The 27,970-nt window shown below is 40.5% G+C and overlaps 2 protein-coding genes across 4 annotated transcripts in view; one reads left to right on the forward strand and one right to left on the reverse strand.

Moving 5' to 3' along the window:
• Myo81F (Myosin 81F) overlaps positions 1–25,687 on the forward strand; it is a 68,455-nt gene extending 42,768 nt beyond the window's left edge. Inside the window, exons 5-40 of the mRNA XM_053757995.1 lie at positions 670–759; positions 1,221–1,380; positions 1,802–1,901; positions 2,144–2,234; positions 2,709–2,930; positions 3,361–3,525; positions 3,936–4,178; positions 4,456–4,581; positions 5,092–5,352; positions 5,856–5,989; positions 6,551–6,757; positions 7,201–7,342; positions 7,716–7,957; positions 8,260–8,494; positions 8,645–9,059; positions 10,342–10,498; positions 10,924–11,095; positions 11,995–12,169; positions 12,465–12,619; positions 12,927–13,055; positions 13,466–13,702; positions 13,942–14,177; positions 14,726–14,864; positions 15,369–15,545; positions 15,971–16,118; positions 16,272–16,443; positions 16,744–16,983; positions 17,280–17,448; positions 17,690–17,884; positions 18,401–18,586; positions 18,701–18,908; positions 19,273–19,405; positions 19,933–20,068; positions 20,360–20,602; positions 20,861–21,064; positions 21,389–25,687. Coding sequence (XP_053613970.1) covers positions 670–759; positions 1,221–1,380; positions 1,802–1,901; positions 2,144–2,234; positions 2,709–2,930; positions 3,361–3,525; positions 3,936–4,178; positions 4,456–4,581; positions 5,092–5,352; positions 5,856–5,989; positions 6,551–6,757; positions 7,201–7,342; positions 7,716–7,957; positions 8,260–8,494; positions 8,645–9,059; positions 10,342–10,498; positions 10,924–11,095; positions 11,995–12,169; positions 12,465–12,619; positions 12,927–13,055; positions 13,466–13,702; positions 13,942–14,177; positions 14,726–14,864; positions 15,369–15,545; positions 15,971–16,118; positions 16,272–16,443; positions 16,744–16,983; positions 17,280–17,448; positions 17,690–17,884; positions 18,401–18,586; positions 18,701–18,908; positions 19,273–19,405; positions 19,933–20,068; positions 20,360–20,602; positions 20,861–21,064; positions 21,389–21,511 — 6,567 coding nt within the window. The 3' untranslated portion in view covers positions 21,512–25,687. The remainder of the gene's footprint in view (positions 1–669; positions 760–1,220; positions 1,381–1,801; positions 1,902–2,143; positions 2,235–2,708; positions 2,931–3,360; positions 3,526–3,935; positions 4,179–4,455; positions 4,582–5,091; positions 5,353–5,855; positions 5,990–6,550; positions 6,758–7,200; positions 7,343–7,715; positions 7,958–8,259; positions 8,495–8,644; positions 9,060–10,341; positions 10,499–10,923; positions 11,096–11,994; positions 12,170–12,464; positions 12,620–12,926; positions 13,056–13,465; positions 13,703–13,941; positions 14,178–14,725; positions 14,865–15,368; positions 15,546–15,970; positions 16,119–16,271; positions 16,444–16,743; positions 16,984–17,279; positions 17,449–17,689; positions 17,885–18,400; positions 18,587–18,700; positions 18,909–19,272; positions 19,406–19,932; positions 20,069–20,359; positions 20,603–20,860; positions 21,065–21,388) is intronic.
• Polr2G (RNA polymerase II subunit G) lies at positions 25,669–27,907 on the reverse strand. 3 transcript variants are annotated; one of them, XM_053758000.1, is made up of 6 exons: positions 27,748–27,907; positions 27,554–27,663; positions 27,173–27,332; positions 26,899–26,949; positions 26,254–26,391; positions 25,669–25,789 (listed from the first exon to the last, which is right to left on the reverse strand). In XM_053758000.1, the coding sequence occupies exons 1-6, from the start codon at positions 27,757–27,759 to the stop codon at positions 25,739–25,741; spliced, it is 522 nt and encodes a 173-aa protein (XP_053613975.1). In that variant the 5' UTR covers positions 27,760–27,907; the 3' UTR covers positions 25,669–25,738. The 3 variants fall into 3 exon arrangements, with proteins under 3 accessions (XP_053613975.1, XP_053613974.1, XP_053613976.1); XM_053757999.2 differs by having other exon boundaries at positions 27,554–27,675; positions 27,748–27,902; XM_053758001.2 differs by lacking the exon at positions 26,899–26,949 and having other exon boundaries at positions 27,554–27,675; positions 27,748–27,906.
• Positions 27,908–27,970: the final 63 nt, after the last annotated feature.

The following is a 27,970-nucleotide window of genomic DNA, read 5'->3' on the forward strand; positions in this document are numbered from 1 at the left end:
GCCGCTCGCACCGATGTATATTTTATGCACATTGTATGCAACAATAATTGCTTCCCTGTCGCTTCTGATTGCCACAGATTTACATTTCCTTTGTTCTCGGAAAAATGGCGGCAGTCGTTGACGGAGAAAGCACATTGTATGATAATATTTGTTGTAAAAAATTATTACTTCACGGTTATGTTTATTAAACTAGCAACTGTTTAGCCCGTACATACGATGTCAGTTCATTCATCACTTCTTTGTAGGAAATGATTCGCTAAATAACACCTTCTGTCAATTAATAACAGGGGTAAGATAGCTCGACATAAAAACAACGCGTGGAAAACAAAAAATAGGTAGCCTATTCAATATTCCAAACTTGTTCAGGTTCATTCTACCTTTGGCAAAGACTAGAATGGTGCGAGGTAAATCGAATCTTCCTTTAATCTTAATAAAAGTTAAGTTGCGTTCACATTTCCCGGGGAAGTTTGCCTAGACGCTTGCCAAATTCGTTTTCAATTTATTGTTTGGAATGGCAATGAAAAATAATTTGTTCTAATTTTACTCGTGTTAGTTTTAACAATATTTTCGAATACATAACCAGATATACAACATCTGTGTCGGGCTTTACTAAACATACAAAATTGATGACAATAAAATCGACTTACCCTAACCATGTAAATATTACAGGAACACATGCAAAAGTACAGGGGGAAGACCTTTGGCAGTCTACCTCCACACGTCTTCGCGCTCGCAGAGTCCGCTTACAGCTCTCTACGGGTAAGTAATGAATTTATTCTTTTTTACCGTGTGTAATTGGCCAGTATTGGAGTCAGATACCATCCAATTTCCATACTCATCTGGCCCAGTGAGGGCGTCGCTGTTTAATACATTTGTATTTTACAAGTACGACCAGTAGCTAAATACGAGTAAATCATTACTACGTAGTGTTTTACAGTTGAGTCATTTATTCACGATTACGGAAAGCAGAAAATGTTTGCGCGTTTAGAGTTGCTTACCTTACCTTTATTTAATGTTTCTTATATTACAATCATATTTTTGTAATTAAATTTGGGTAGTCCACCAGCACCTTTAATTAGTAGACAAATCAATTGTAAATCAGTAAAATCAAGATATAGAAACAATTTCAAACTCCATGTGCATGTAAACGTAGGTTGTGGCACTTTACAATGCAATTACAATATATTAATGAGAATAACATTATCATTGACATTATACAGAATGGCGAGAAGAACCAATCGGTGGTGATATCCGGGGAGAGCGGGGCCGGCAAGACAGAGACCACGAAGCTGATACTGCAGTACCTGTGTGCGGCGGGCGGACAGGCCTCCTGGGCCGAGCAGCAGATCCTGGAGGCTAATACAGTTCTGGAAGCATTTGGTAATTTCTCATCTAACAGACGATTGGCTTCTTTTTTTTACTACCGTTTTATTTGCATTTGCACGCATGTAGGACAGTAATTGGGATGTGCAACGTTTCTGATATCGGTACGTCTTCCGATACAGTGAGACGTGCCGATAGCTTGTATGCAATCGTTCTAGCTACTGGCATGTGTATATTTGTGATCGACTTTTGTTTTTTTTAAGGATGAAAAAAAACTGGCCAGCCAGTTTTCTGTTTCCTGTTTCCTGTTACCTGGCATCCTCGAGTATCCAATTTATCAGCTTTAGCTATTAACAAATCCTTGCCTTCCTTACAGTATAATTATCTGAAATACTAAATTTTCATGAATATACTCGAGAGCTGTTTTGTCAAGTATGTTTTAATTGTAATATTTTTCAAATTGTTTTACGTATCACAGGCAATGCAAAAACAGTGCGAAACGACAACTCGTCCCGTTTCGGGAAATTTGTGGAGGTGCGACTGGACCACAGGGGAGGAATCAAAGGAGCCGTTCTCAGGTGAATATATTTTATTTTTGCAATATATCATGCTAGTTTTTTTCACCGAACAAAGTAATAACATTTTATTGTATTTAAAAGTTATTGATAAAAATATCTTTCAAGTTTTATGTAAAAGTATATCACGCCGCTTATGTTATGATTCGCATACAATTTTTAGCTCCGATATAATATTTTGACTTCAGACGATGCAACGCACAAAGTTCATCAGATCAATTCAAATTAAACATTTTTATTTTTAGGGACTTCTTACTGGAACGGGCCAGAATAACTGGGCCTTCCCCCAGGGAGACCAACTATCACGTGTTTTATCAGCTGGTTGAAGGAGCTAAGGTACATCATATTATATTTCACACTTGCCTTATGGCAAGTAAGACAGTAGATCCTAGACTCTTAGGCTCTATGTCTCAGGAAGAAACTAGAAAACTGCTCAGATGAGAGAGAGAGAGAGAGAGAGAGAGAGAGAGAGAGAGAGAGTGAGTCTTTTGTATGTGTCTGCAGTTTTCTCTTTATATTGCAAGTAAAAGAAAATTACTAAAACACATGACTAAACTTTTCTTTACAAATAATACGTCTCAAAGGCTCGGTGTCAGCTTAAAAATAAACCTTGAAATTTAGAAGATCCGTGATTTTACAACCGCCGCCGCCTCTTTGGTAATGCTATTGTAACCCGTCAGCTGCTGTGTTTCTTAGTCGTCTCTTCCGATATCCATAGATGAATATAGAATCAATTGTAGTCTTCTAAAGGTATTATCATAAAACTTCTTTTGAATATTATCATAAAACGTAAAAACTTTGCTTTCACAGCACAATGCGGAACTCCGCAACACGCTGCGACTCCGAGACGACGTGCAGTACAAATACCTGCGGCCGGAAGACGAAGAGGCGCGTAAAGGCCGAGCTGGGGAGCAGGGCAAGCTGGAGGCGTTGCAACTCGCGCTAACTGTACTACAAGTGCCGCCGCATATGTGCGAGGGACTCTTTAAAGTTCTCGCTGCTGTACTTTGGTTGGGCAATATAGAATTTCAGGTACCTGTATGATGTATCGCTTTGTTCATGTAATTTTACCTTGTCCCACTTCTGATCAAAATAATAAGTCTACATACTCGTATGTTAACAATAACAAGAAACATTTTATTGGTTTTTATTGTATACTGTTTTATGTGTGCGTGTAAACAATGTACACGGCAGAGCTTTTATAAAGCGACTAAATTTATCATGTGTGCTTGCTGCGTTGAATAACCGCTCCTGCGAATGAGACCTTCTGTAAATGTGACCGCTATAAACAACCTCTCCTCTCACGGGTAGAAGACCCGGAAGAGATTCTTTTGAAATATTATTGTTAATTCCGGGAAAATTAGAAAGAAAAAACATTTCCTTTGGGAAATACACGCATACGAATCTGCGAGTAAAATAAAAGCTTGTAAACAAATAAAATAAATGACCGTACGTTTTCCAGGATGTAGACGGCGAACGCACAACGCTAGCCCCCTCGGACGCAGAAGCAGTGGACGCAGTGGCCAGTCTCCTCGGGCTGCAGCCGCCCACCGCGCAGCGGGTGTTGCTGGAGAGGCAGATCAATGTGCGGGGGAACGTTACTGATATACCGCTCAGGTTGCCCGAGGTATTGTTATAATGCTACATTACAATATAAAATCTTAATCTTATATAGTCTTATACTAAAGAAAATAAAGGCACAAATACTAGTCCACCGACTAGCCTTCCAATCAACCTTAGGGTGGAAGGAAACAAAAATGGAGAGGCATCACAAATATTACGTAAATGCGAAAGTCTGAGTGTATCAGGATGCCTGTGAAATGATTTCATGTAATGATGGCAATGTTTTAAAAATGAGAGAAATAACATAACATATATTTTGGACTTATCCGAAGTTGCAACTAAGTAATATGTTTACAAATAGAAAACTCTGTCTTGTACTATCTTAAATATTATATTCATGAAATGTTGTTACAAAATTGTAGATTTATCATACATCTATTTACATATGAGTTATATACCACGGTGTCGCAACAGGCGCGAGAGAACCGTCACGCGATGGCGCGCGCGCTGTACTCGCGCACGTTCGCGTGGCTCGTGCGCCACGTCAACAGCTGCTCAGCGCCCGGCCACGGCGCGCCGCGGGCACTCGGCGTGCTGGACATCTTCGGCTTCGAGAACTTCGCCTCCAACTCTCTCGAACAACTGTGCATCAACTACGCGAACGAGAAGTTGCATATGTTCTTCAATAATTACGTCTTCGCGTTGGAGCAAGAGATTGTGAGTTTAATTTTAGTTTTTTTTTCGAATATCAATAATGATTTTTGTGAGAAGAAAGGGGAAACCTTTGCGCGGCAAAGATATCTTGTAGAGGCAAACTGTATCTAATATATTTCACAACAGAAACATATCAGAAAGTCACCTTCGATGACACTATATTGTAAATATTATACATTATTATGTATTATTTACACGAGTGTCCTCTACATGTCCTTTGTGTTATTTTAATATTTTTCTTTCAATGCTATAACAATTTTATCTACATCGTTTATTTCAGTATCGCCAAGAAGGAATAGTGTACAACCAAATCCAATTCACTGATAACGCCGCCTGTCTGGAACTGTTGGAGAAACCGCCGAGGAGTCTGCTGAAGCTCCTGAGTGAACAGTGCCATATGCCAAAGGTAAATAATGAAATGTAAATGTTAGCCGAGTGCTATAATATAGCACTAATATAATATATAGACGCTTTACGACTTAAGAATTAATCGTGAAAACGCTCAGATAAGGGAAAGAGGATTCGTATACTCAGTAGTGGGTTACGCAGAGTTGAAAATGAGATGATGATAATAGAGTATGTAATGATCCGTGCACGCGCGTGACATTCAATAGAAGTTGATAACTATGACGTAAAATGAGAAATAAATAGCATTATTGCTGGAATTTTCCGAGTAAATTGGAATTGTAATTTAAATGATTATGAGACAATTTATTGACTACTTTTCGTCTGTATTATTTCTCGACTTATTCTTATCTAATAGTATTTTTATCCTCATGGATGAGGGTGCTAGCCATTAAAAATGTGACACGTCGTCTCGAGCAATATTGATTCCACGCGTGTCACAAGCCCTAACGCATAGAGCGAAGGCCTGGGACGCGTCACGGGTCTCCCTCATGATGTAATGCGCCGCCAGGGTTCGGACAGCGCGTACCTGACGAACATCCAGAGCGAGTTCGGGTCGCACGCGAGCTTCGAGAAGGGCGCGCGGCGCAAGTGGGAGGAGGAGTTCGGCGTGCGGCACTACGCGGGCGGCGTGGCGTACTGCGTGCGCGGCTTCGTCGACAAGAACCGCGACACGCAGCAGGACGCCTTCATCGACCATCTCAGCCGCGCGCGCAACCCCTTCGTGCGCGACCTCGCCGACTACGCGCACGACCTGCCGCCGCCGGCACACGTGAGTGACACACCAGCTTTATGACTCGACGATTTCTCGATATCAATTCAGTATGTTGTACACCGATAGTATAGATGCAAAGAATGGACTTCACATACAAAACTAATACCAAAATAATATTGGAAGCGTATATATTTCAACACACATATATTCCAGTTTCTTGTTTGGATTAAAACTTGTTTCTGTGCGAGAATCAAAATATATACGATTTACATTTTGTACGTACGAACATAACTTTTTAAGTCTGTGAAATATTTAAGATTTGATTACATGGAATATTTTCTGTAACACATACTTGCTTTTCTAAGAACCACCTGCACCACCCAATAATTTGGTCTTGGTCCGGATTCGATAAAAGTGGCATGTGTTAACTTAATTCGTAACACATACTTGTTTTCTAAAACCAACTACACCAATGCAGTGGTTTAAACGCTAGATCTGTGATATTTAGTAATAAATTTACTAAGCATAAGCATTCCAATGATATTGGACACTTTTAATAGGACTTGTCGCTGTCAAGTCCCAACTCCACGAATACCACGCAGCGCGGGACATCGAAAGGCAGACCGACCGTCGTGGACACCTTCAGGGCTCAGCTGCAATCTCTCGTGGACATGCTACAAGTCACTGACGTTTGGTAACTAACACTTGTGGTTTTTTATGGAAATATGTTCGGACTTTTCGAAGTAAAATTTTGCGAAAATTGCGAATAATGATAGTTGCATTATTATTCTGTTTTTTTATCAGACAAAATTTTGGCATAAGACAAATTAAAAATTTATCCCATTTCCAAAAACCAAGTGATTTTTTTAAATATTTACAATAATGATATTACATATAATTAAACATACCGTTATATTTATCCTGACGATTATTAATTTACAAACTTTTAATTAACTTGCAATGTAGTAGTATATGATGGTAACTATGTTCGGAAGAAATTTTGCTATTTAATTTTGAAGCAGATTTCTTGAAATTTTCTAGGTAATTTAGATTATGATAATGCATTATTATAATATACATGAATTGAGTGCATCTATTGGCAAAAAACTAAACTCATAAAAATGTAAATTTCATTCTGTCCGTTCGGACTGGACTGGCTCTCTCTCATCTGAGTCTTTTACCGGTAGCCTATTCAACCATATTATTTATATGGATTTTCCCGACAGCTTCTTCAACCACATCGCTCTCTCCCCAGGTACGTCCGCTGCATAAAGCCGAACGAGAACAAAGAAGCGGGTAAATACGACGAGCAGCTCGTGCGCGAGCAGCTGAAGTACCTGGGCATGAACGAGATCGTGCGCATCCGCCGCGACGGCTACCCCGTGCACGCGCCCGCCGACCACTTCCGCGCGCGCTACGGCTGTCTGCTGCCGCATCCGCGCGTGCGCAACCCCGACATACAGTCAGTTTTACTTAGATTAAAATTCACCCTGTGTCGCCAGACGTCCCGTTTTTGCGAGACGTCGCTATTTTTATCCCCAGAATCTGAACCGCGCGCAATGCTCGATCCCGCTTTTGTTCGGTTTGCGGTCAGAGGCAAAGATAACTCATATCGCATTCACGTATGACCTTAATAAAGGGTAAAGCAGACTTAGTTATTGTATTTGTGAAAATAGATAAAAAGAGTTATAAAATTTAATAATGAAGGTTTTTCTATTGTACCCCTCTTGACGAAAGAATCCCGATTTCTTATTCATATGATTACGCCTATTTCTACTTCTTGTCCTACAGATTTATTCCCACGTCGCTATTTCCATTACAATGCAATACGCTTGAGTCGGTCGTTTAATTTTTCTTATCATAAAGTTAAATATGAAATAAATCAATCATGTTCCTTTTTCACAGAGCAATAATAGCGTTAGTGAACGCACCGAAAGACGACTGGCAGATCGGACACACGAAGATCTTCATGAGGACGTCGGTGCATTCGCCGCTGGAAGCCAAGAGGACTGCTTTGCTGCAGAACTCTGCACTTTGCATACAGAAGGTAATATAACATTCCATAGTATTATGACATTACACCTTCGTTAGACTCGATAATAATTTGGATAATTATATACTTTTTCAATCCTAAAACAACTAATGAAGTATTTTGAACGCCGCACCTGAAGATGTATATGGATTCGCGCGGTGTCATTCTTTCTTTCTAGCCTTAAGTTAAGCCTTAAGCCTCCTATCTCTTAGCTGGCTGCCGGAACCCGTGCATATCTGAACCCACGACCCTACTTTAAACCCTTAATCTGTAGCGTTCTAAATTTATATTTCTCGGCTATTAATAATTGTCAACTTAGTAGCGAGATCTCCTCATACGTTCCCTGTGAAGAACAGAACAAATACATAAAACGCCTTATAATTCCCAGTGGTACAAAGGCACAGTGAAACGGCGGCAATACTTGCAATGGCGAAACGCCGCCATCGTGCTGCAAGCGGCGTGGCGCGGCTGGAAGGAGAGGGCCGCCTTCCTCCGGCTGCGGAGGGCCGCCCTCACGCTGCAGAGGCATCTGCGCGGAGCCTTCGCCCGGGAGGTGGCGGCTGCGCTCAGGGAGATGAAGAAGGTCAACCAGGAGATCAAGCTCCGCGAGGAGCAGAAACAGAGGAGCAGGTATGATGCTTTGGCTGTTAGATATAGACGGTAAACACGAAACGCAAATATAGTTTAAACTGGCGCCATTATTATTGTTTTATATCGATAATATTATAGAATCTGTTTAATTATGAATCCGTTTTTGTTTTCTTCTTCTGCCTTTTGTCTATCTCTATTTAAGGTATTTTCTCCTAAGTCGTGTCTCCACAGCGATTGTTGCTGATAAAATTTATGTTTTATGAGATGCTGGGCTCAGCACATGCCCGCTGTTCAAATTTGTTTGTTAGTAAGTATAATAAATAAAATTTGTTCGTTTCCAGCTTAGCAGAGAAGGCGAACCAAGAACGGGCGGAGCTCGAGACAATGGCGGACCAGCTCCGCGGGCTCACCGTTCCCGGGGCTTCGGACTCCGTCAACCTGGACAATCTGTTCGACTTCCTGGCGGACGTGCCCGCGCAGAGGGGCGCCCCCGACGGGGAGCCCGACAAGCATCAGCCCACTATAGCAGAGATCGGCGACTGCATGGAGAGACTAGCTGATGATCTGCACCAAGAGGTATGCAATAGAATTTATTAAATACACACATTTTGTTTTTATTTTTCACGCTTTGTTTCTATGATTTACACGGTTTTATCTATATATCTATGTTAATGTTGGGGTAACATTCTAAGTAGCGGTAATTTTATCAATGCACTTTTTTTCTAGTTGGAACATGTCCTAGCAGCAGAGATGAACGAACTGAGCAAATCGAAAACCGAATCCCAACGCATACCTGATGGCGCTCCGTCCGAATCCATCCCCCCTCCACCGCCATCATCTCTCCCCCTCCAAAACATAACACAGCCATCGTTACCTTTACCTCCAGTCATAACATCCATGAATGTAATGACGTCTTCAATGAATGGAATGACATCTATGAATGGGATATCGAGTTCGGTAATATCGAATGGCATATCGCCGATGTCGAGCGGAGACTCGATGACGTCATCGCTGATATTACCCCCTCCCCCTCCGCCGGCGCCGCTGGAGCAGGAGGTGGAGCAGTCGCCGGTGTTCCCCCCGCCGCCCTGCCCGCTGCCGGAACCGGCGCACCCGCCGCCACCGCCGCCTGGTGGGAAAGGTGAGACATTCAAAAGTGGCGACACCCAAACGCTCGCACAATGCCGTTACTTAGTCCATACGTTAGGGTTAATATGTTCTGTCGTGCTCGTATATATGTTGGTTTCGGTATTTATTAATCATTAAAAAACGGCTTGGCATATATCGTTTGGATATACTTACAACCTACTTATATAAAATTAATATTTAAGACTAAAGTGTCAGTTATCAATATTTAGGATATTTACAGGTACCTTTTTTTACATACATTGGAAGTTAAAGAATTGCATTTTTTTCCCACTGGGCGCTAAGGGTTCAGCTTAAAACAGTTACATAGTTCACATAGTTAGAAATTGCCCCAAACTGCCAAATCTTATTATATCTGGCCAATTTACAATGCTTTCTTACACAATAACGTGAATCTGCTTAAACCTTAATGTATGTTTTAATCATAATTAAATTCATATAGCATATCTGCATCATAAGATCCTTGTAAATACGTTAATGTATGGAAAACTTTACAGACCTCTGTGAGGTATCGCTCGAGCTTAGACGCGAGGTACATGCAACAGATGTTGAATACGAGACGCAAAAAAGAATATATATAATTATTAAACATAGGTGCATGCAATAGATGTTGAAGCGAGTTGGCAAATGCGCATGAGTCAGTGCGAATCTGTTGTGACTACTCCCCGACCGTGTCGCTCGAAATGTAGATTTTTCAGCTAAAATATAATTTGCAAATTTGCTATTCCATCTGCTGTCATAACTTTAAGATTGTCGCTTGTACTGTGCAACTTCTCTTTCCTTTGTGTGTGAAAAGTGAGTATTGTATTTAACTTGGAACTATCATCTGCTGCTTTCACTGCTTGCGCACCCTGCTTTTCCTACATCGAGCGCATCGATTCAAAAGCCATATCCAGCTAAGTATTAGATATAACCCACAAGCTATTACACGTAAATACCGGGGCTGGTGGTTGGTTGTCAGTAGTTAACACGCCCAATAAGACCACGCCCACTGTTGATATAGCCCTAGATTGCTAAGACTTTTGCTCAAGGATCGATTTTATTATTCAAGATATGGGAACCGCCATGGTTAGGATTTTGGTGACAAATACGAGGCTTTATCCCAGCAATGTGATACAATAAGTTGTTTTTAAATATTCTAGATTATAACTATCCGAATATGTATATTTTATTGATCCTGTAAAATGCAGCAAGATATATATGAATCTTGCTGCATTTTACAGGATCGATCTGTAGTCTGTTTTACGTTTATATTTTTTCCTATATTTTGATTACAGATTCCACCCCGCCCGAGCTTACCAACGGCGTGATACCCAACGGCAAACTGTCAGTCATCAACGGCAAGGAGCCCATATACGAGGCGGTCATACCCAGGGTCGAGTTTGTGCCCGAACCTCCCCCTCTAGCTCCGCCACAACTGCCTGAGAATAATAAGTAAGTTTTAACTCAGTTTAAATGAGATTTGTCAGGGTCGTAGCTTACGAAACGGGCGTGATAATATGTATGTATAACACAGTTTTAATAAGAATCATACAGGTGTTCAATGGACTTGCTATTGACGAAACAGCCGCTACCGTTGACAAAGTAGTCAGGGTTGTCAGAGAGAGGAACAAAACAAATTTCCTCCAGTAGACCTTGACAGGAGAGGTGGATAAGTACCACCTCGGAGACTGGCGTGCGCATAAAATACTAACAAAAAATTCTCATCCATCATGTGCGCAAATTTCAATGATAAGTACTCTCAACTTTTACCCGGAATAGATCCTTTAATGGGACAAGTCCGCCATTTTATATTTATACCTTTTTGTCGCATGCACTTTTAAAATGTGTTCTTTGTAAAATAAAGACACTTTGCGCAGATCCACCGCCACGAAAGATCTATCACCCGAGCCAGTAGAAGCTCCACTTCCGCCGCTGCCCGCAGCACACGAACACAAGGATGACGTGCAGAAGAAGGTCACCCCCACCCCGCCCCCCATACCGATGGACACGTGCATGAGTCCCCCGCCCATGACGAACGGAGATTCTAACGTGAGTTTAGTTTGTCAAGAAAGTGGAGAAAATAAATGAGCGCTGTCTCATGTTGGCTGGCTACACTGGGTGTTTATCACCTTATCTTGAACATTCTATTTGAATGAATGAATGAATGAATGAATGAATGAAATTTATTTGCTTAAATGTGGTACATGAGGTGAAATACATAAATTTTAGTTCGCACACTTAGCCGTTTCTGGCATGCAAAAAGTAAAATTATTTATATGCATTACATGAGTCAAAGTTATTACTTACAATTACAAAGTCAATTTAAATATGATTTTAATTTTTCAGGATGTAGAACTGATGTCTAAGCGTAACATATGTCAAACAAAAAAAAATATATAAATGTCAATAATCAATACAAACAGCAAAATTAAATTATATTATTTGAATAAATTGAATGACTAATTGTAATTTGGTTCTAGGAATTCATTAATGTTATAAAAACTTTTTTCTATTAGCCAATCCTGGAATTTTCTTTTAAACAATCTTAGAGGTAGTTCTTTAAGTTCATCAGGAACGTTATTGTATATTTAAGCACACATAGCATAACAACCTCTAGAACATATCATAGATCTACTAGCGGGCAACAATAAGCGGTTCGGATATCTGCAGTTATTATTACAATGATCGCCTCGTTTCCTGAATTTTGGTATTGCTATGGCAACAAAAATGTAGTTCGTTCCCACTAGAAGAAATGATTAGTTCAATTATTGACCTACACCTGATTACCGATTAACCGTACAAATTCATAATGATATACCGCCAAAGCTCAACGAACTTATTGCCGATAGTATATAACATTGTAGTTTTTACAGAACCTTGAATTTTGTCTCAACTCTAATTCATCTTCTAATCGATTTCTGTGTCAATAAGTTTCATATTCTCCACAGAATACGGATCGCTCGGCCCGTCGCAAAGAGCGCGTGGAGCGTCGCTTACACCAATTGGAAGCAACTTCGCCACCAAACAACGCAGCGCCACTAACCACTCCGCCGGCCGACGCCACCAACGATCTGGCTGAGTTCGCCAAGTTGTACTTCAATGATCATCCGAGGTCTCCTGAAGGTGAGTCTACTATTAACACTTTTTAAGATTGTAGATGATGTATTGCTGGAAATTGAACCATATGTGTGCTTATAAAATTGCTATTTGCTAACCCAATTTATATCATCATTATTTTACGTTAGCACAGTTCTACTAATAAATAAAATACCTCCTGTTTTTATCTTCTTATTTTGATTCGAAAGGCAAGTCTGTCTGTCACCCTTCAGGGCTAAAACGATTTTGGTGAAATTTGGAATAGATATTATCTATTCAAATCTATCTATTTGTTTTATAACAAGATAAATTCTCATGCCAGGCACAATAATGGCAACGTTGACGCGCAAGAGCAAGTCCATGGAAGTCTTAACCAAAGAAGAAATGATAACGTACCACAAGGGGAACAACATACCTACGTCACACATACAACTGCACGACCCGGACAGCGTCACTGCTGCCGTCAATATATTCCGAGTGAGTTTACTTTCATAATGAACATGCTGCATAATGATCTTAAGGTTAATTATAATGTCACTATTATTCTTGCGTATTCCCAGTAGCATTCGGGTTATGACTCCATGAACGCAGGGTGTTAGTTTAAAAAATAAACCAAGGAATTTTCTAAATTGCCGCCCTTCTAATGTCAACCGTCTTTTCTTCCACTGCCAAAGGCTACATTCACGAGAGTATATGGATGGAGTGGACCTAGTGTAGCTCACACGTCACTAAAGGTTAATTATACTAATATCTTAAAATAACATATTGCTTTTTATCCTGACAGGATTTGTGTCGATATATGAGGGGTGAACTGACCGTGGATAAAGAAACCCAAGTGATCCAGTCCTTAATAGGAAAAGGATTGGAAAGAGAGGAGTTGAGAGACGAGATTCTGGTGCAATGTGTCAGACAGGTCAGTTTCAATTCCTTTTGGTTATTCAGTCATTCAAATCTATAGAATAGAATATCGTTTATTGCCAATAAATAACACTCATACATAACGCAAGACAGTGTAAACTACATAACGTTAGGAAGATAAATGGATTTATTTTTATTTACAGAATAGTGACATGCGGGACATAGCGCGAAAGGGCCTAAACCGTCCTCACTCACTTAAAATACAAATCGGAAAGCCAATTATAGGTTCCCACTATGTATGCATTAACATTCGTCGAGTTAGTCACGACTGCATATTTAGATAAAATTATAATTGTTGAGGACATCATAATTTCTGCCCTATTCTCTCTTCGCGTACGCCACCCTCCTCTGTCTTGTGCCTCTCTCATGTAGAGAAGATTTCATAGCAATAATTTTGTTGTTAAGATCACCGAGTGCCCTGTAGAGGAGTGGGCCGAGCGCGTCTGGCTGATCCTCTGCCTGTGCGCCGTGGCGTGGCAGCCCAGCCGCGGGCTGGCGCGCTACTACTGCGCCTGGCTCCGCGCCCAGGCCCGCGGACCAGCTGCTGCTGCCTCGAGGTCTGCGCACTGCGCCCAGTGGTGCTTGGACAACTGCAGGGGCGCCGCGCCGAGGACTTTGCCGCCTAGCACTGTGGAGATCGCTGTGAGTATGCTGTTGAAGACCGCACGATAGTATACTGTTTTTGTAAAAAATATGTAGATGGCGCTTATGACAACATTTCGACTAGTAAGTTTAACAGTATGCAGGTTTCCTCATCATGTCTTCCTACACCAAGTATCCATAGATTTGGTTGGTCGTCCATCCGTATATGTACCATTATTTTGTCTGATATCTTCACTACAAAATACACACTATATACAAATATTACATTTCTACCACAGGCCATGCGTCGCCTCGGCACCATAGTCTGCCGCTTCTTCTTCCTAGATGGTCGCACGAAAGCGATAGACGTCCACCCCGCTGACACCGCCGCCGCGGCCGCAGCTAGACTCGCTGACAAGCTCGGCCTAGCTCCTCAGTCCAGGGCCGGATGGGCGGTGTACCAGCAGAGAGGAGGCAAAGAGGAGCATGTGCGGGCTACGCAGTACTTGTATGACGTCATCGCTGCCTGGGAGATGTGAGTATTTCTAAAATACGAATAACGAAGTTTGATACAAATATAGCCAAAGAATCGAAGTAAAAAAATGAAGCTTAAAGTTTACAATTCAGAGTTGGACGGTGGTCAATGTTTTGTTAATCAATCACTAAGAATTTGTACATCAATGTACACGTCTGATGCCAGAAAAAAGCTGGTTAAAATCCAATACTGCGCAGTACCTATTCCTCTGCCAGATAACGATCACTACTCCACTCAATCCTACTAATATTATAAATGCGAAAGTGTGTGAGGATGTATCTATGTTACACTTTCGCGTGGTTCGTTTCGATCGCTGCGGTCGCGCTTTCATTACAATTTGTCAAATTTTAATATAGACAAAAATTAATTTTACTATTTGATTTTAGAAATGATTCCTCCTTCTTGGAGTACTTTTCCTCTCTTGGTTGGAGGTCCTATGTCATACTAGTTCGTTGGTCATAGAATACTCTTAATGACCCTCGTAGTCGTGCACACCTTTTCCTTTATACACGAGCATTTGTTAATTGAGCCATTGTTTTTTTCTCCAGGCAACAAGGCCCAGGCGGTGGTTCCGCAGACAACCGCTTCGTATTCAAGCGGAGGTTGTTCCGAGGCGGGCGAGAGTTGCCGCACGACCCGGTAGAGGTCGCCTTATTGTACGCCCAAGCTGTTCACAGCGTTGTAAAGGTACGTAATATTGACTTTATAATAAAACTGACATCATTCACATGGTGTTATTTTGGAAGACTGCTTATTGTATTAGGAGTATCCTGGAAATTTCTTGGTACTTTCGCATTATTATTTTAGTGTGTAATCTACTGTATTGCAAATCCTGTAAAAATACGAGTACATGAAAGTATGATAAATAAATAAATGACTTATTTTCTTTTTTATGCCTTTATAGTACTTGTCGTTGTAGGATTTTCGGCACAACTCAATCTGTATTATGCGTGGTTTAAAAGAGGAAAGCTTATAAACAGACAGATGTGACGGGTGACTTGTTTTATACTACAATCTGTCAAGAAAGTCAGTTGTCGCTTGTCTCCTATCGGCTGGCAACACTGGATGTTTATCAACCAATCTTGACCATATTATTGCCATGGATGGCAAAAAATAAAAATGTATTTCGTTAAAAATCCGTTATCTTCACTTTCTTGGCGGACTGTATGTAGTGATTATAAATATTGTCAGATGGACGAGTTCCCGGTGTCGGAGAAGGTGGCGCTGCAGCTGGCGGGGCTGCAGGCGCAGGTGTCGCTGGGGGAGCCCCCGCCGAGTCCCCCGCCCCCGCACACCCGCGCGTACTACGCCCACCCTGACCAGTTCCTGCCCGCGCGCATAGCCCGCGCCAGGACGCAGCAACAGTGGGTCAGTAATGTCTTCCTTATCCTGTCGGTGTTAAGACAGCTCCATAGTTTTACCTTACACAGTCAACAAAAACTTGTCAACATTATTGTCTATACAACAACATTGTTTCGTTTCACGTTTTTGCTTGCATCAATAATGTATTTGTTTTCCGTGCCTGGTGAAACCATGTTCACAAAATATCCACGCGCAGATCAAGGAGCAAGGTACTGGCAACTAATGCATGTGTGTTTTTGAATGTTTCTAAATTTTATTTTATTTTTAGACTCTAAACAAAAGTTAGTAGGTAAAGAAAAAAAAGTGAAATATTCGTCTCATCAGCTTGTAAGTGGCCAGGTAAATTAAGTGGCCAAGATAAACATTTCACAAAGGGAAATTTCTTGGTACTTTCGCTTTATTATTTTAATGTGTAATCTACTGTATCGCAGGCCACGATTCTCGCGCATGCGCACAGACAGTACGGCGCTGGACGGGCGGAGTTGACGGCGAAGGCGCTGTATCTGTCGTGTGTGATGCAATACCCGCTCTATGGTGTCACTCTCTTCCCGGTCACATACAAGGGATATTGGGCTCACGGTACGATACTTTTTGTTTTTTTATGTATTAAAAATTAATAGATCTAGACATTTCCCGTTTACTTTTTACGAAATCTATCATAATTATATTTTTTCTTATACAGTGTAAAATAATATATTCTGTATTGTCTTAACGTTCTAATATTCGTTTTAGGCCCCAACGTGTTGCTGGGCGTGGGTTCTGAAGGCGTGGTTCTGGTCCGGCCAGCCGACAAGGTGGTCCTAGCCGAGTACCCTTACAGCAACATTGCAGCACTTCTTATGGACCCAGTGGACAATGGCCTCACCATCAGTCTCACCCATCATGGGCAACACGATGGATTACGGTAAGCTGTTTTTTCGCCTTACAAAATATCCTTCTATAGTAGTTGACGCGAAAAAGTGCCTGAACGTTTTATCCATTCTTCCATACTAATACATACTAATATAAAAAAAAAAAGATTTGTATTTTTGTTTGTAATGACAAAAATTAAAAACTCTGGACCGATTTTGATGCAATTTGGCACAGAAATAGACGAAACGTACAGAAGTAATATAAGCCACTTTTTTATAGTTTTATCCGAGCGAATCCGGGACCGAACGTTAACAGTTTCTAACTAAACGCTATGACTTTTCTCCCTCCACAGATGCATAGTTCTGGAGTCTCCACAAAAGAACGAGGCAGCGTGGCTGATGGCAGCATACAGTCCAGCTCTGGGCAACGGCCTGGCCGAGGAGCCGCCAAGACGAGCCGCGCCGGCGTCTGAGCGATCACGCTTGGCCGCCGCCCTGAGGGCCGCCAGGAGAGCCTTGGTCGATTCTGGTCTGCTGAGGCGACCGGCAGATTTGAACACCACTGGAAACTTCCTCAGGAACACTCTTCGAAGGTCTTTTCATTTTTCTAATTTTATATATCCACTCTCTCTCTCTCTCTCATCAGCGTTTTCCCGGATACCTCCTAAGCCGTAGAGCGTCGGAGCTCAGACTCCGCTTTCCTACTTGGTTGTCTCCACTTAGCATAGTCGTCGGAATACCTAGTTGTCAGACCATTGGCACTCATATCTTCCATAGACAGACTGTACCTATCTCATTATTCGGTTTTGTCATTGGTCGCCTAACTCAACAAAATACACTCGAACTCAACAGTCTACCAGAAAAACTTATTTTTATGTATTTTCTGCAGACTAAGCAAACATCGTCTGGAGAGAGTAAGACTGGATATAGCAGCAGAAACCCAGGCGGAAGCGTACAAGGGATTTCCCAGCGCCTACTGGAGCTGGTCGAGGTCATTGCCCCACAGCCTCACCAAGCTCAACGAGGCTGAAGAAGTGGCTGCTATGCAGATATTCAAGGTACATTATGTGGGTACTATGGGTGGTGAAGAGGCCAGTAGTACTTAGTTCTCAGTTCGAAATAAACAAAAGAAAAACGTATGTAAGTTGTCGACAAAATTACCTTGTCACAAATATTCCCTCTAGCGTCACTGGTTTGTATTATTACAACCAAAGCATATTGTATGTCTTTCGTCCTTTTCATCTTCTTCACTTCTGAAAACGCAACTTACATGAAACCTAACGACATTTTTTTTCTCAGGACATAATGAGCCACGCCGGGCTGAACGTGAACGAGGGCAGCACAACGAACCTGGCCAACAACAACAGCATCAGCAGCCACAGCAGCCAGGAGAGCGACAGCGACGACAGAGTGGCGCTAGCGCAGGCCTTGTTGCAGCGGTGTCTGCAGAGGGACACGCTTTTGTGCGAGTTATATGTGCAACTTATCAAACAGGTAAGTAATATAGTAACTATTTCAAGAGCTTTAGGCATAACCTTTATACAAATTTGTATCAAAATATAATGTTGCTTCTTTTGGTTTATTTTTTTATTTCGATTTCAGCACAGTGTATATAATAGTTCCTTTAGTTAAACAACATACTCGTAGTTCGAGCGAACATTTGAAATAAAGTCATAGGTATCAATCATATGTGGCGTGTGTCATAGAGTCCGCTCCGTATACTCTCGTAGCTGTCGTACGAGGCAGCTAATAAACACAATTGGCAGCTAATAGACAACAATAGCTTTATATAGATCATAGTCAGGCAATAGGATGGTTGTAAATTGAATTTTTTTAGATCTATTTTATTCGCTGACCCCGTGCTTCGCGTCATCACAAATGAATAAAGAGAGAATCACTTTCACTTATATCAAATCCTTGACATATCCAAATGATCACAGATTTCTGACACAACCTAGAGATATACTCCGCTTTCAGTTGCCGAACTGATCGCTCAACTAATCCTTCCAGACCACCGATCACCCGGACCCGTCGTCGCTCGTGTCCGCCCGCCACTGGGCGCTGCTGTGCGCGGCCGTGGGCGCGGCGCTGCCGCCGGCCAAGCCGGTGCGGCGGCTGCTGCTGGCCCATCTCAGGTACCGCGGCACTGCGCTGCACGCGGGGGAGGAGGGCAAGTTCGCCAGGAGGGCTGAACAGGTCAGTAAACATTTCAATAAATAGATAAAACTTTATTTCCGACAAATATTATAATTAAATTCATCAGAGCAAAGCCGAAACGGACCGCTAGTAAATAATAAATGTGATCTACAGATTGCGCTAAGCATCGCTCAAGTGCCGCGCCGCCTGGCCGCGCCGTCCAAAGAGGAGCTGCTATGCGCAGGCGCACGACGGCCGCTGCACGTGCGCGTGCTGCTGCTGGACGGCAAGCAGCACGGGCTCGTGTTCGGGCCCGCCGCCACCGCAGACCATCTCGTCACCATGCTCAGGGAGAAGATTGGCCTTAGTGATGCTGCCACGGGTAACTTTATAATACCTTCAAATACTCTTAGATTTTTTTTTTTGCTTATGAACTTTGATTCTACAAAATTTTCATTACCTGCGAAGTCATTTGTAATGTGTAGATATGTAGAAGTTGTCGACGTTATATATAACCCACTTTCATGTTGAAGGACACCATCTGGATAAATAAAACCATAGGTTTGTCAATATCAAAAATATTAATTTTGTCTGGCCGAGGAATTAATTTATCAGATATAAAAAGTGTATATATGTTTATCCACATACATATATATTTATCCACATACATATATATATATTTATCCACATACATTTACAATTAGTGGGCAAAATATTGTCCCGTATTTATATCATCCAATGTACAGGCTACGCCCTGTACGAGGTGTGCGCGAACTCGACGCCGGCGGGAGCGGGCGAGCGAGCGTTGAGCGGAGCGGAGCGCGTGGGCGATGTGCTGGCGAGGTGGGAGAAGGCGGGCGCCACAGCCGCCGCTTGCAGGTAATATTCTCATTAACAAAATTATTAAATGAACATTTTCTAATACCTATAACATGTTCCACTCCCCCTAATTATTTTTCCTTAAACCACGTCCTTGGTCTTTTCCATCCATCTCTTATCGAATGCCCTAATCTCGTCCGACGAACTAGTCATAGGCCTGCCTCGTTTTATATACATTGTTTATCTCATAGTGAGATCTAAACATCTGTCTACGCCGAGGAAAATTCACTTCCACAACCAGTCTTGTCATTAGCATAAAATTTAGTATAGTAGAGAATAATATATATTAAATTTACCTCTAAATATCGCTGTAAGGCGGCCCCTAGACGATCAATTATATTACGCAATAAGAACGAATGACAAGAATACTTGACCAAATTGAAAAATACCCTTTTCTTGACAACCTTATACAGATACACCGACTCTCTCACCGAACCAGATATCCTTTTCATATTATACAATAAATTGATAGTTTAGGGGCTGCCTAAGACTCTATAATAAAATAAATAAATTCCCTATTGTTGCAGGCTAGTGTTCAAGAAGCGTCTGTTCCTGGGCGAGCGACCGTTGCACACGCAGTGCGCGGCCGAGATGGAGCTGCTGTACTACCAGGTGCTGCACGCTGTGAGGCACGACCGGCTGCCCATTGAGACCGACGAAGCGGTGAGATTGTTTTTATTTAGTTTATATATTATATAGATGGTTGTCTATGTCTGATATTAAATCTTGCAAGTTTAATTTAACATATTTCCGCTTGTCCTATTGAGTTGTAATTTTTCACGTCGCCTCAATTTCCATAATAATGTATTACGAGTGAGTAGTATGATAAGCATGACCAGATGGTGCACTTTGGATCGGTTCCCGACTAGGGAACTCCCAACTAAAAAACGAGTTACAGATTGTATTTAGTATAGTTGAATAAAATAATCAAACATATCTCAATTCCCTTCAAAGGTGATGTTAGCAGCCCTCCACGCTCAAGTAGTGAACGGCGAATGCGTCGGCGGCGGCGAGGAGTGTCTGGCGGCCGCCGGCGCCGTGCTGCCGCCGAGACTGGCGCAGCCGGCGCTGCCGGCGCCGGCCGTGCGCCGCCACCACTTGGCTCTGAGAGGCACTGACCCCCACTCGGCGATGCAGAGGGCCTTGACCCTTGCGAGCTCGTGGCCGCTCACTAGAGCCACCATCTTCGATGTCATGGTAAGCAATTATGTGAAAACACCTTGTATTTCTACTAGCTATTGTCGACGTTGAAATCGTTATCACTTCTATAGTATACTGGTCATAATGTCGGACTGCTATACTGGTGTTGGTCGGTTATCTGTTCGATTCCCGGCCAGGTCAAGATGGAAAATGATCTTTTTTTCGTATTTATCGCCATACATATATAAAGATATTCGACGATATTAATGTATCCCATAACTTACATTGGGAAATTATATAAAATTGTGTTTCCAGCAATCGTTCACGTCGAACTGGCCCCGCGCGCTGTGGCTGGCAGTGGACGCGCGCGGACTGACATTGCTGCGACGCGGGTCGCGCGCGGCGCTGGTGTCGCACGACCACTCGCAGCTGCTGGCCGTGTCCCCCGCCCCCCGCGCGCTGCTGCTCGTCACCCGCGCGGACCGCAAGCACGCCAAGCTGGTGCTCTCCACTGACCAGGTTAATACTGTCATATATAAGCCGGCCTACTTTATTTTTTTTAAAGTCGAATTCCGAAATGTTTGTTCAGGTTTTCATGTTTCAATTGTGGGTGAGTCTGAGAGGTCCGGTAAATGCGGGACGCTCTTAACTTCCAGCAGCAGCAGCAAGGAGATAACCCAATGGCTGTAGATTTTGCAAACTACATGTCATCATGTAACAACCCCGATTGCATCCTCTGTGTCAACGCTGGTTCAACAACTATAAATCTTTGGTACTCGTTAATTGGATCAATTGGGTCGATCAATATGGGTGCCACTAAGAATGATTGGTTGGTTTCCCCAGGCGTACCAGATCGCGACACTGATCAAGGACTACATCGAGGCGGTCCGCGGGCCGGTGTCGCCGGCCGTGGCGCCGCCAGCGGACCCGTGCGGCGCCGCCGTGGCGCGGCCTGCAGACACGTGACACCCGCACGCCTAGTGCCAGTGCTTCCACGTCCGACAGTAAGCGGGACACGGGGGAATAGAGCGCACACACAGTATTTTCTCGCCCCCTGCCATTCATTAAAAGTAAGCTAAAATATGATTTGTCGTCGTCAAATATTGTTAGTTGCTTCCTGTGAAGGTAACATCGCGAGGAATCCTGCGCACAGGTAACTGGTTGAGTATTTCGTTTACTAGTGTGTAAGCGACTACTTGCCTTAAAATAATTCTGACACGAGTGTTAGCAACGTAAAGTGCGATAGTGACAATATATTAGCTAAACGTATGCTTTTACTTTTTATGAATGGCTTTTAGGGCTTGATTTTTTTCAAAAAGTCCCCTACTTTTTGGAAAGACATTGAGAAAATACTGGGCGTAAACTCTGATGGGAAATGACCGGTGTAAACGTTTGAAAACAAAATTACAAAACGAGTTTACTTAAGTTGTTAACTAAATTTGTAGTAATTTTTCAATCTGATCAAGCACACGTGTTGATACGGTCGTCAATGTGCAAGTGGTCCCTGGTGTTGCGGTGACATCTTCTCGTGAATGTGTAAACAGTAAATTAAAAGTTAGCTACTAAATTGACTGTTTACACTTGCAGATTACCCTAAATATCTAGTTAATCACTTAAGAACTCAATACGTGTAAACTACATATATACGCCTGAGCGAACAAGTGACAAACACGCCTGGCGTGTATAATGTGTTACTTGCCTAGTGTGTATCTAAAGCCGCGTATCCACTATGCAACAAAATTAAGACGTCTCACCCATTTCCATTGACTCAATAGCACTTCGTTAATCTTTATGGATACGCGGCTTATAAATTTGAAATGTGGCGTGTGTAATATGTAAACTATACACGCCAGGACGATTAGCCTGAGCCTCATATACACATCTAATTTAATACTAAAAACCCGTGCTCGGTGATATTTGTAATTTTTATATACTGTGTGCCAGTCAGGTCCGAAACTGGAAATGAATGAACAAAATTATTCATAATATGGGGACGATCATAGGATCTATCATCACATACTTCTCGACAACCGACAAAGGATAGGAAACTTTTCCTTGGTGGAAGTACAAATGGAACTGCGTCGTTGAATTCCCAATGTGCTAGGTAAATGATTACGGATGTGTATACGCCGCTCTAGTGAAAGTTTTCAAACGTTTATAATGAATCTATTCCGGTAAATCAGTGCTACGACGGGTGTAGCCTGAGTGATTCTAGTGACTAGTTAAATTTATGCACAGATTATAAATATTTTTATTTTCTTCTTTATGATTTTTATGTAATGTTAATCATAAAATTATAGATATAATAAAGATCTATTTACTACTGAAAATAAAGTTTAATAAGTGTGCAAAAATGTAAATTTAAATGATGACTAGAATTCCAAAGGTTACATGCATGGTGTAATAACTCCATAAGGATAGTTTCTAGTATAATCTAGAGTAAAGCAAAGGAGTTACCGACAAACCCGCCGTCGCACCGAGTCGTGTCGGAAATCTATTGATAGAAGTAAATGTCGAATTGTGAAATACAAGTACTTCCACAAGTACTAATGGATAAACCTACCAGATTGTTATAAAGCTGTATCTGGTTGAATGATGCAACAAGGACCTTGTTAATTTTAATGGATCATATTACTACAACTACACTTCAGCGTTTCTTCCAGTTGTGGACATAAAATGTGTGACATTAAATTTGACAGTACATCTTCTAGTTGCATTGATTTTTTTTAAATTGCTGTGTAAAATTGTTATAAGTTCAAAAATATTAAATAAATCCGCATTTACTTCATACACGGGTCTGGTTCATGTGGTGTTTGGTTTTGAGTGACGAGAACGGACGATTTTCAGTTGCCAGAAGACGGGGAAGCAAAAATCCAATATATAATAATAATTTACCATAAGCTCAACTTTATACCATTATACCATTGTGAACAGAATATATTCCGCTCTTCCTTAATGTTACGTCAGTATTGTCGTTGTTAAATGCATGTTATACATAATCATGTTGCAAGTTAGATAATGAGCGTTAAATATTAAGATGTTTCTCAAGTTAATAGTTTTAAATCTATTTTAATCCCCTATTAGGTTAACTATAAGACTTGGCTGTATATATATTTTAATGGTCAGTAAAAATATGAATTGAGAAACAAATGATCTGATTCATCAATTGACAATCTTTGCCATTATAAATCTTGTAGTAATAACGTTAGATGCTAGTTTGATTCAATTATAATAATCCTAGTTAATTATAGACAAGGTTTATGGCAAATATTTCAAACAAATTGAAAATCTATCGGAAGTGTTATGTTGGTTAAACTGTAACCATTAAAATATTAATACAAACCAGGAAATCATTTACACTAAACCAATCCCACTGTAATCCCTACTCTATAAAATACGCATCATATCTTATTAAAATTGCTTTTAGTAAGTTATGCTGCGTGTGATCTAAGTCTAAGTCATAATCACTTTCCTATCGTTTCAAGAAGCATAGCATTTGCTCAACATATTCTTCCTATTCGTATAGATATTTTAATTTGCGTCAACTAGCTAGACTCTTGTTTTGTGCCTTGAACTGCTGGATTAGGGAGTCCCTACTTTTATTGACGAGGAATCTGCTTTAACAGGTGTGGAATAACTCCGAGCCATCCGAATGGTATTAAAGACCTAATAGTATTAGAGACGGGGTGTCTCTAATACTATTAGGATGGCTCGGCGCGGTCAACGCCGATGCGGAAGATATTAGAAACACCCTTATGCCATAGACATAAAGATTATTTCTCACTGGCAAAAACAGGTTCTGCGTCGATAAGTGTGGAAACACCCTAGAAGTGCAGAGGACGGTTTCCATCGCATCGACTCGGAAGCCCCTCTGCAGACTATCTGGCAATGATATTCAGTGAGCAATTCGTGCAAATTTATTATGACTGCAAAATAATTACAGATTGTTTCAAATGTATTTGATATATCTTCTATCATGCATACTACATTATATTGCACAATGTTATGTCTCAATATTTTATGAAAATATATTTGATATTGTAAAATTAGAGATGATATGGTAAGCATTTTACCTTTAGTAATGCTAGGTGTAGTTATGACGATATCTCGACTCACGGGTTTTAGACATATGTTTCTCATACTACCAACGATGTAAAATTGTATTACATGAACAATATAATACTTTAACATTTAATTTAAAGTCTCTCAGTGTACTTCCTTGTATATGGGTCTTGTGAATTTCGCATATATAAGAGCCAATGTTTATTGTACATACATGGCTATACTGATAAAATCTCAAATCGTGTGATAAATGTAACGATTATGTAGTCTTGGACGCGTAGTGTCGCTCATCATATCTTCTATATACAGAAATAGTGAAATATATAAAGGCTTGAGCCTCGTACGAACATCATGTTCTTTAGATAATTTTTCAGAGTGTATACATTTAATTTTATAAGTCTGTTTGGTGCTTAGATTCCATTGTTTGCTTAGCTTGTATTTCTGATCTCATATTGAGTATTATTTATTTAGATGCCATATTTTGATATAATTATTTGAGCAATATACGCATAGGTTTTATTTATTCTGATTATACTAAGACAATTTTTGTATATAATTCATAAACCAAAGAAATTGTCAGTTTGGGTATTGTTACCCTTTTAAGTTTGATTTTTTTACTTGTATGTACATAATGACTAGAATAAAAGATTATAACTAGCATACTCGGAGTGAATTTCTCGTATAATTAGAGCTGAAATTATATGTTAAATTATTGCAATGTTTGGCATTCAGCGATACATTTACTCTCTGACTTTGTGCTCTTCACAATACTACACAAATCTTATGACAATTCAGATGAATTCATTGACACGTCTATGTATAAGAGATTGCACTATAAGCATTAGACAATATATTATCTTCTTGTGGAATAATTTCCTGTAGTTTTAAGGCGTAATGACATAAGATTAACAATCGCAAACCGAAAGGTTTCGACAAGCACCCCAATATGCCCTAATAGACTGAAAGTGTCCAAATATTTTATTCTTTTTGATGGATTGTTTTTGTTACATTGTGTATGGAATTTTACCCTATTATTTGAATGCCAAATAAATAACCAGTAATAAAAATATTGTTTTAATATTTCATATTTATTTTACCCTTATACTATGACACTTAAATAATAATACAGAATCATTGAGTTACTAATCCTAAATAGTCGTCCATCAGAGTTCCAATCGCAAACTGAAACAAAGGAGAATGTTAACTGCACTTTGTGTGAACGAATACAAATAGGTTTTTAAATCAGAGTTTCTACTTTGCGCACCCACGCAGTGTGAATCCCGCACTAGAATAGTACCACACCATATCCTGCCACGAATGTCGTACGAAGCGACTAAAGGAATAAATAGCCATGACACATGATTGCCATGAATTGACTTCCTTTATTTACAATCAAAATTATAAAGTTAATTATTATTATGTGCGTACCCCCGGCTTTAGAATATCGAAAAAAATCGAAAAAAATCCACTGGAGGGTGGACCGGTCGTGGATCAATAAAACCGGAAACACGCGAGTATGAAAGAAAGCCATAGGCACTGGTACACACGACTAGTGGTACCATACCAAATGGCCTGAATAGCAAATAGAAAGTTAGACTTTTTTTTTGCATCTTATATGAGATTAAAAAAAACAATTAGACACTCACAATGCCTGTGGCATCGACCCTGGTGCCCACAATCTTCAGTCTGATGACATCCTCTTCTTGGATGACATTGTCTTCCTGCTTGCTCTTGTAGCAAGGAGGATTCACATTTGGACAGAACTCCATGTCTGCTGGTATGGACTGAAAATATGAGTTTTTTTAACAATACAAAATCAATTTATGGCACATTATTCTTAAACTTAAATGGGTATAAAGTATAACTGTTAGTTGATTCAAGGTTTTATCACTGCAATTATCATCAACCAGCCATCAACAAAAGGAAAAAATCTACAGCAAAGATATTCTTTTAACCAAGTGATTGTGCTGAATTATAGAAGTGCTGAAACTCAATTGATGAACATCTGATGATTTTATACTAAACATCTTGAAGAAATGAAAATATTTTTACCAGATTTATCACTTTATTAAATATTGCAAGCTTGCTTTATTAAATGTTGCTTGTAGCTGGCTGACTCATGTTTTTTGAATCAAGCCCAGTGGGAATGAAAATCTCCTACAATTGTATAGGTCAAAGGTCAGATATTACTACTGGGAGTGGCTGATACACAGACCATTTAGCTAAATGGTCTGCGGGCAGATATTATGAGTGGTATGAATGTAATATGTATGATAGGTACTAGTACTTACATGGTGTGAAATAAAACAGCTAAGTGGCCCAATTTGTGCGAACATGCCTACCTGCAATACAAATTAGTACAGTACAGTATCACACTTTTAACACTTACCTCTATCGGAGACAGGTAAGAATTTGACCAACAAATCAATACTTGTCTTATTCATCAAATATTTAATTTTTTCTATTCTTCTTTTTGATTTTTTTTAATGTGTGAAACTATTTGTTTCATTTTTATATTTTGCAATTCTGATATTTCAACGCCGACTTAATTTTTCTGAACCTTACCTTGTTCACTTGTGTGACAATGGCATCCAGGACCTCTCCCTTGAATGGCCGGAACACTATAGCTTTATATTTGACAGGATACACCACAAACCCCTGACCTGGTTGAATAAGACCTGCACCGATGCTATCTATTGTTGTTACGGCTATAACAAAGCCATACCTAGAAAAGGGTTAAGTTTTAGGAGTTGCTCCCTGTCTAGTCTATCTCTGTGCCAAATTTTCAAGTTTATTTGTTACAAAAATAAAAATCTCTTCATATAACATTAGTATAGAAAGTGGCTGAGCAGATGACAAGAACATGTCTCAAATCAGATAAAACTATGTGATTCTTGACATCCCGGAAAGAACATAAACATGTTGAAGTAAATTATAATAACATACTTTCCTGTACATGTTCCCTCGACTTCTGTGTATAACTTTTGCTTGACAGTATCCAGTAATTGTGGTCCAAAATATCTAGGATGCAGGAGGATTTCGTGTTCTAAAGATATCTGAAAGTTTATCTTCTTATAATGCATAGCTATACAAGTGGTTATTAAATAAAGGCAATTAAAATAATGTGTGTTAAGACTTACGTGATAAAACATTTTAAACTTGGTTTGGCCTTTACAACATAATTTATTGACACTTATTATGTAGTTTCGCTTAAAAAATAAAATAAATACCTAGAAATCTTCCCACTACCAAACAACGAACGAACGACGCTTTGATTGAATAATTTGACTGAATGACAGTGACAGTTGGACACAACAGGTGCTATACTATCATGATGAAAGGTAACATCTGACTGTTCGTTCC

This window comes from Plodia interpunctella, chromosome 17 (assembly GCF_027563975.2).
Source record: "Plodia interpunctella isolate USDA-ARS_2022_Savannah chromosome 17, ilPloInte3.2, whole genome shotgun sequence".
Classification (NCBI taxonomy): Eukaryota; Metazoa; Arthropoda; class Insecta; order Lepidoptera; family Pyralidae; genus Plodia; species Plodia interpunctella.

What these genes read in the sequence shown, in the direction of transcription:
- Polr2G (XM_053757999.2), bottom strand. An exon ending in GAGGGAACATGTACAGGAAA is followed by an intron (nt 27,333 to 27,553) that starts GTATGTTATTAT and finishes ACCCTTTTCTAG; the next exon opens with GTATGGCTTTGTTATAGCCG. An exon ending in GGGTCGATGCCACAGGCATT is followed by an intron (nt 25,790 to 26,253) that starts GTGAGTGTCTAA and finishes CCTTTGTTTCAG; the next exon opens with TTTGCGATTGGAACTCTGAT.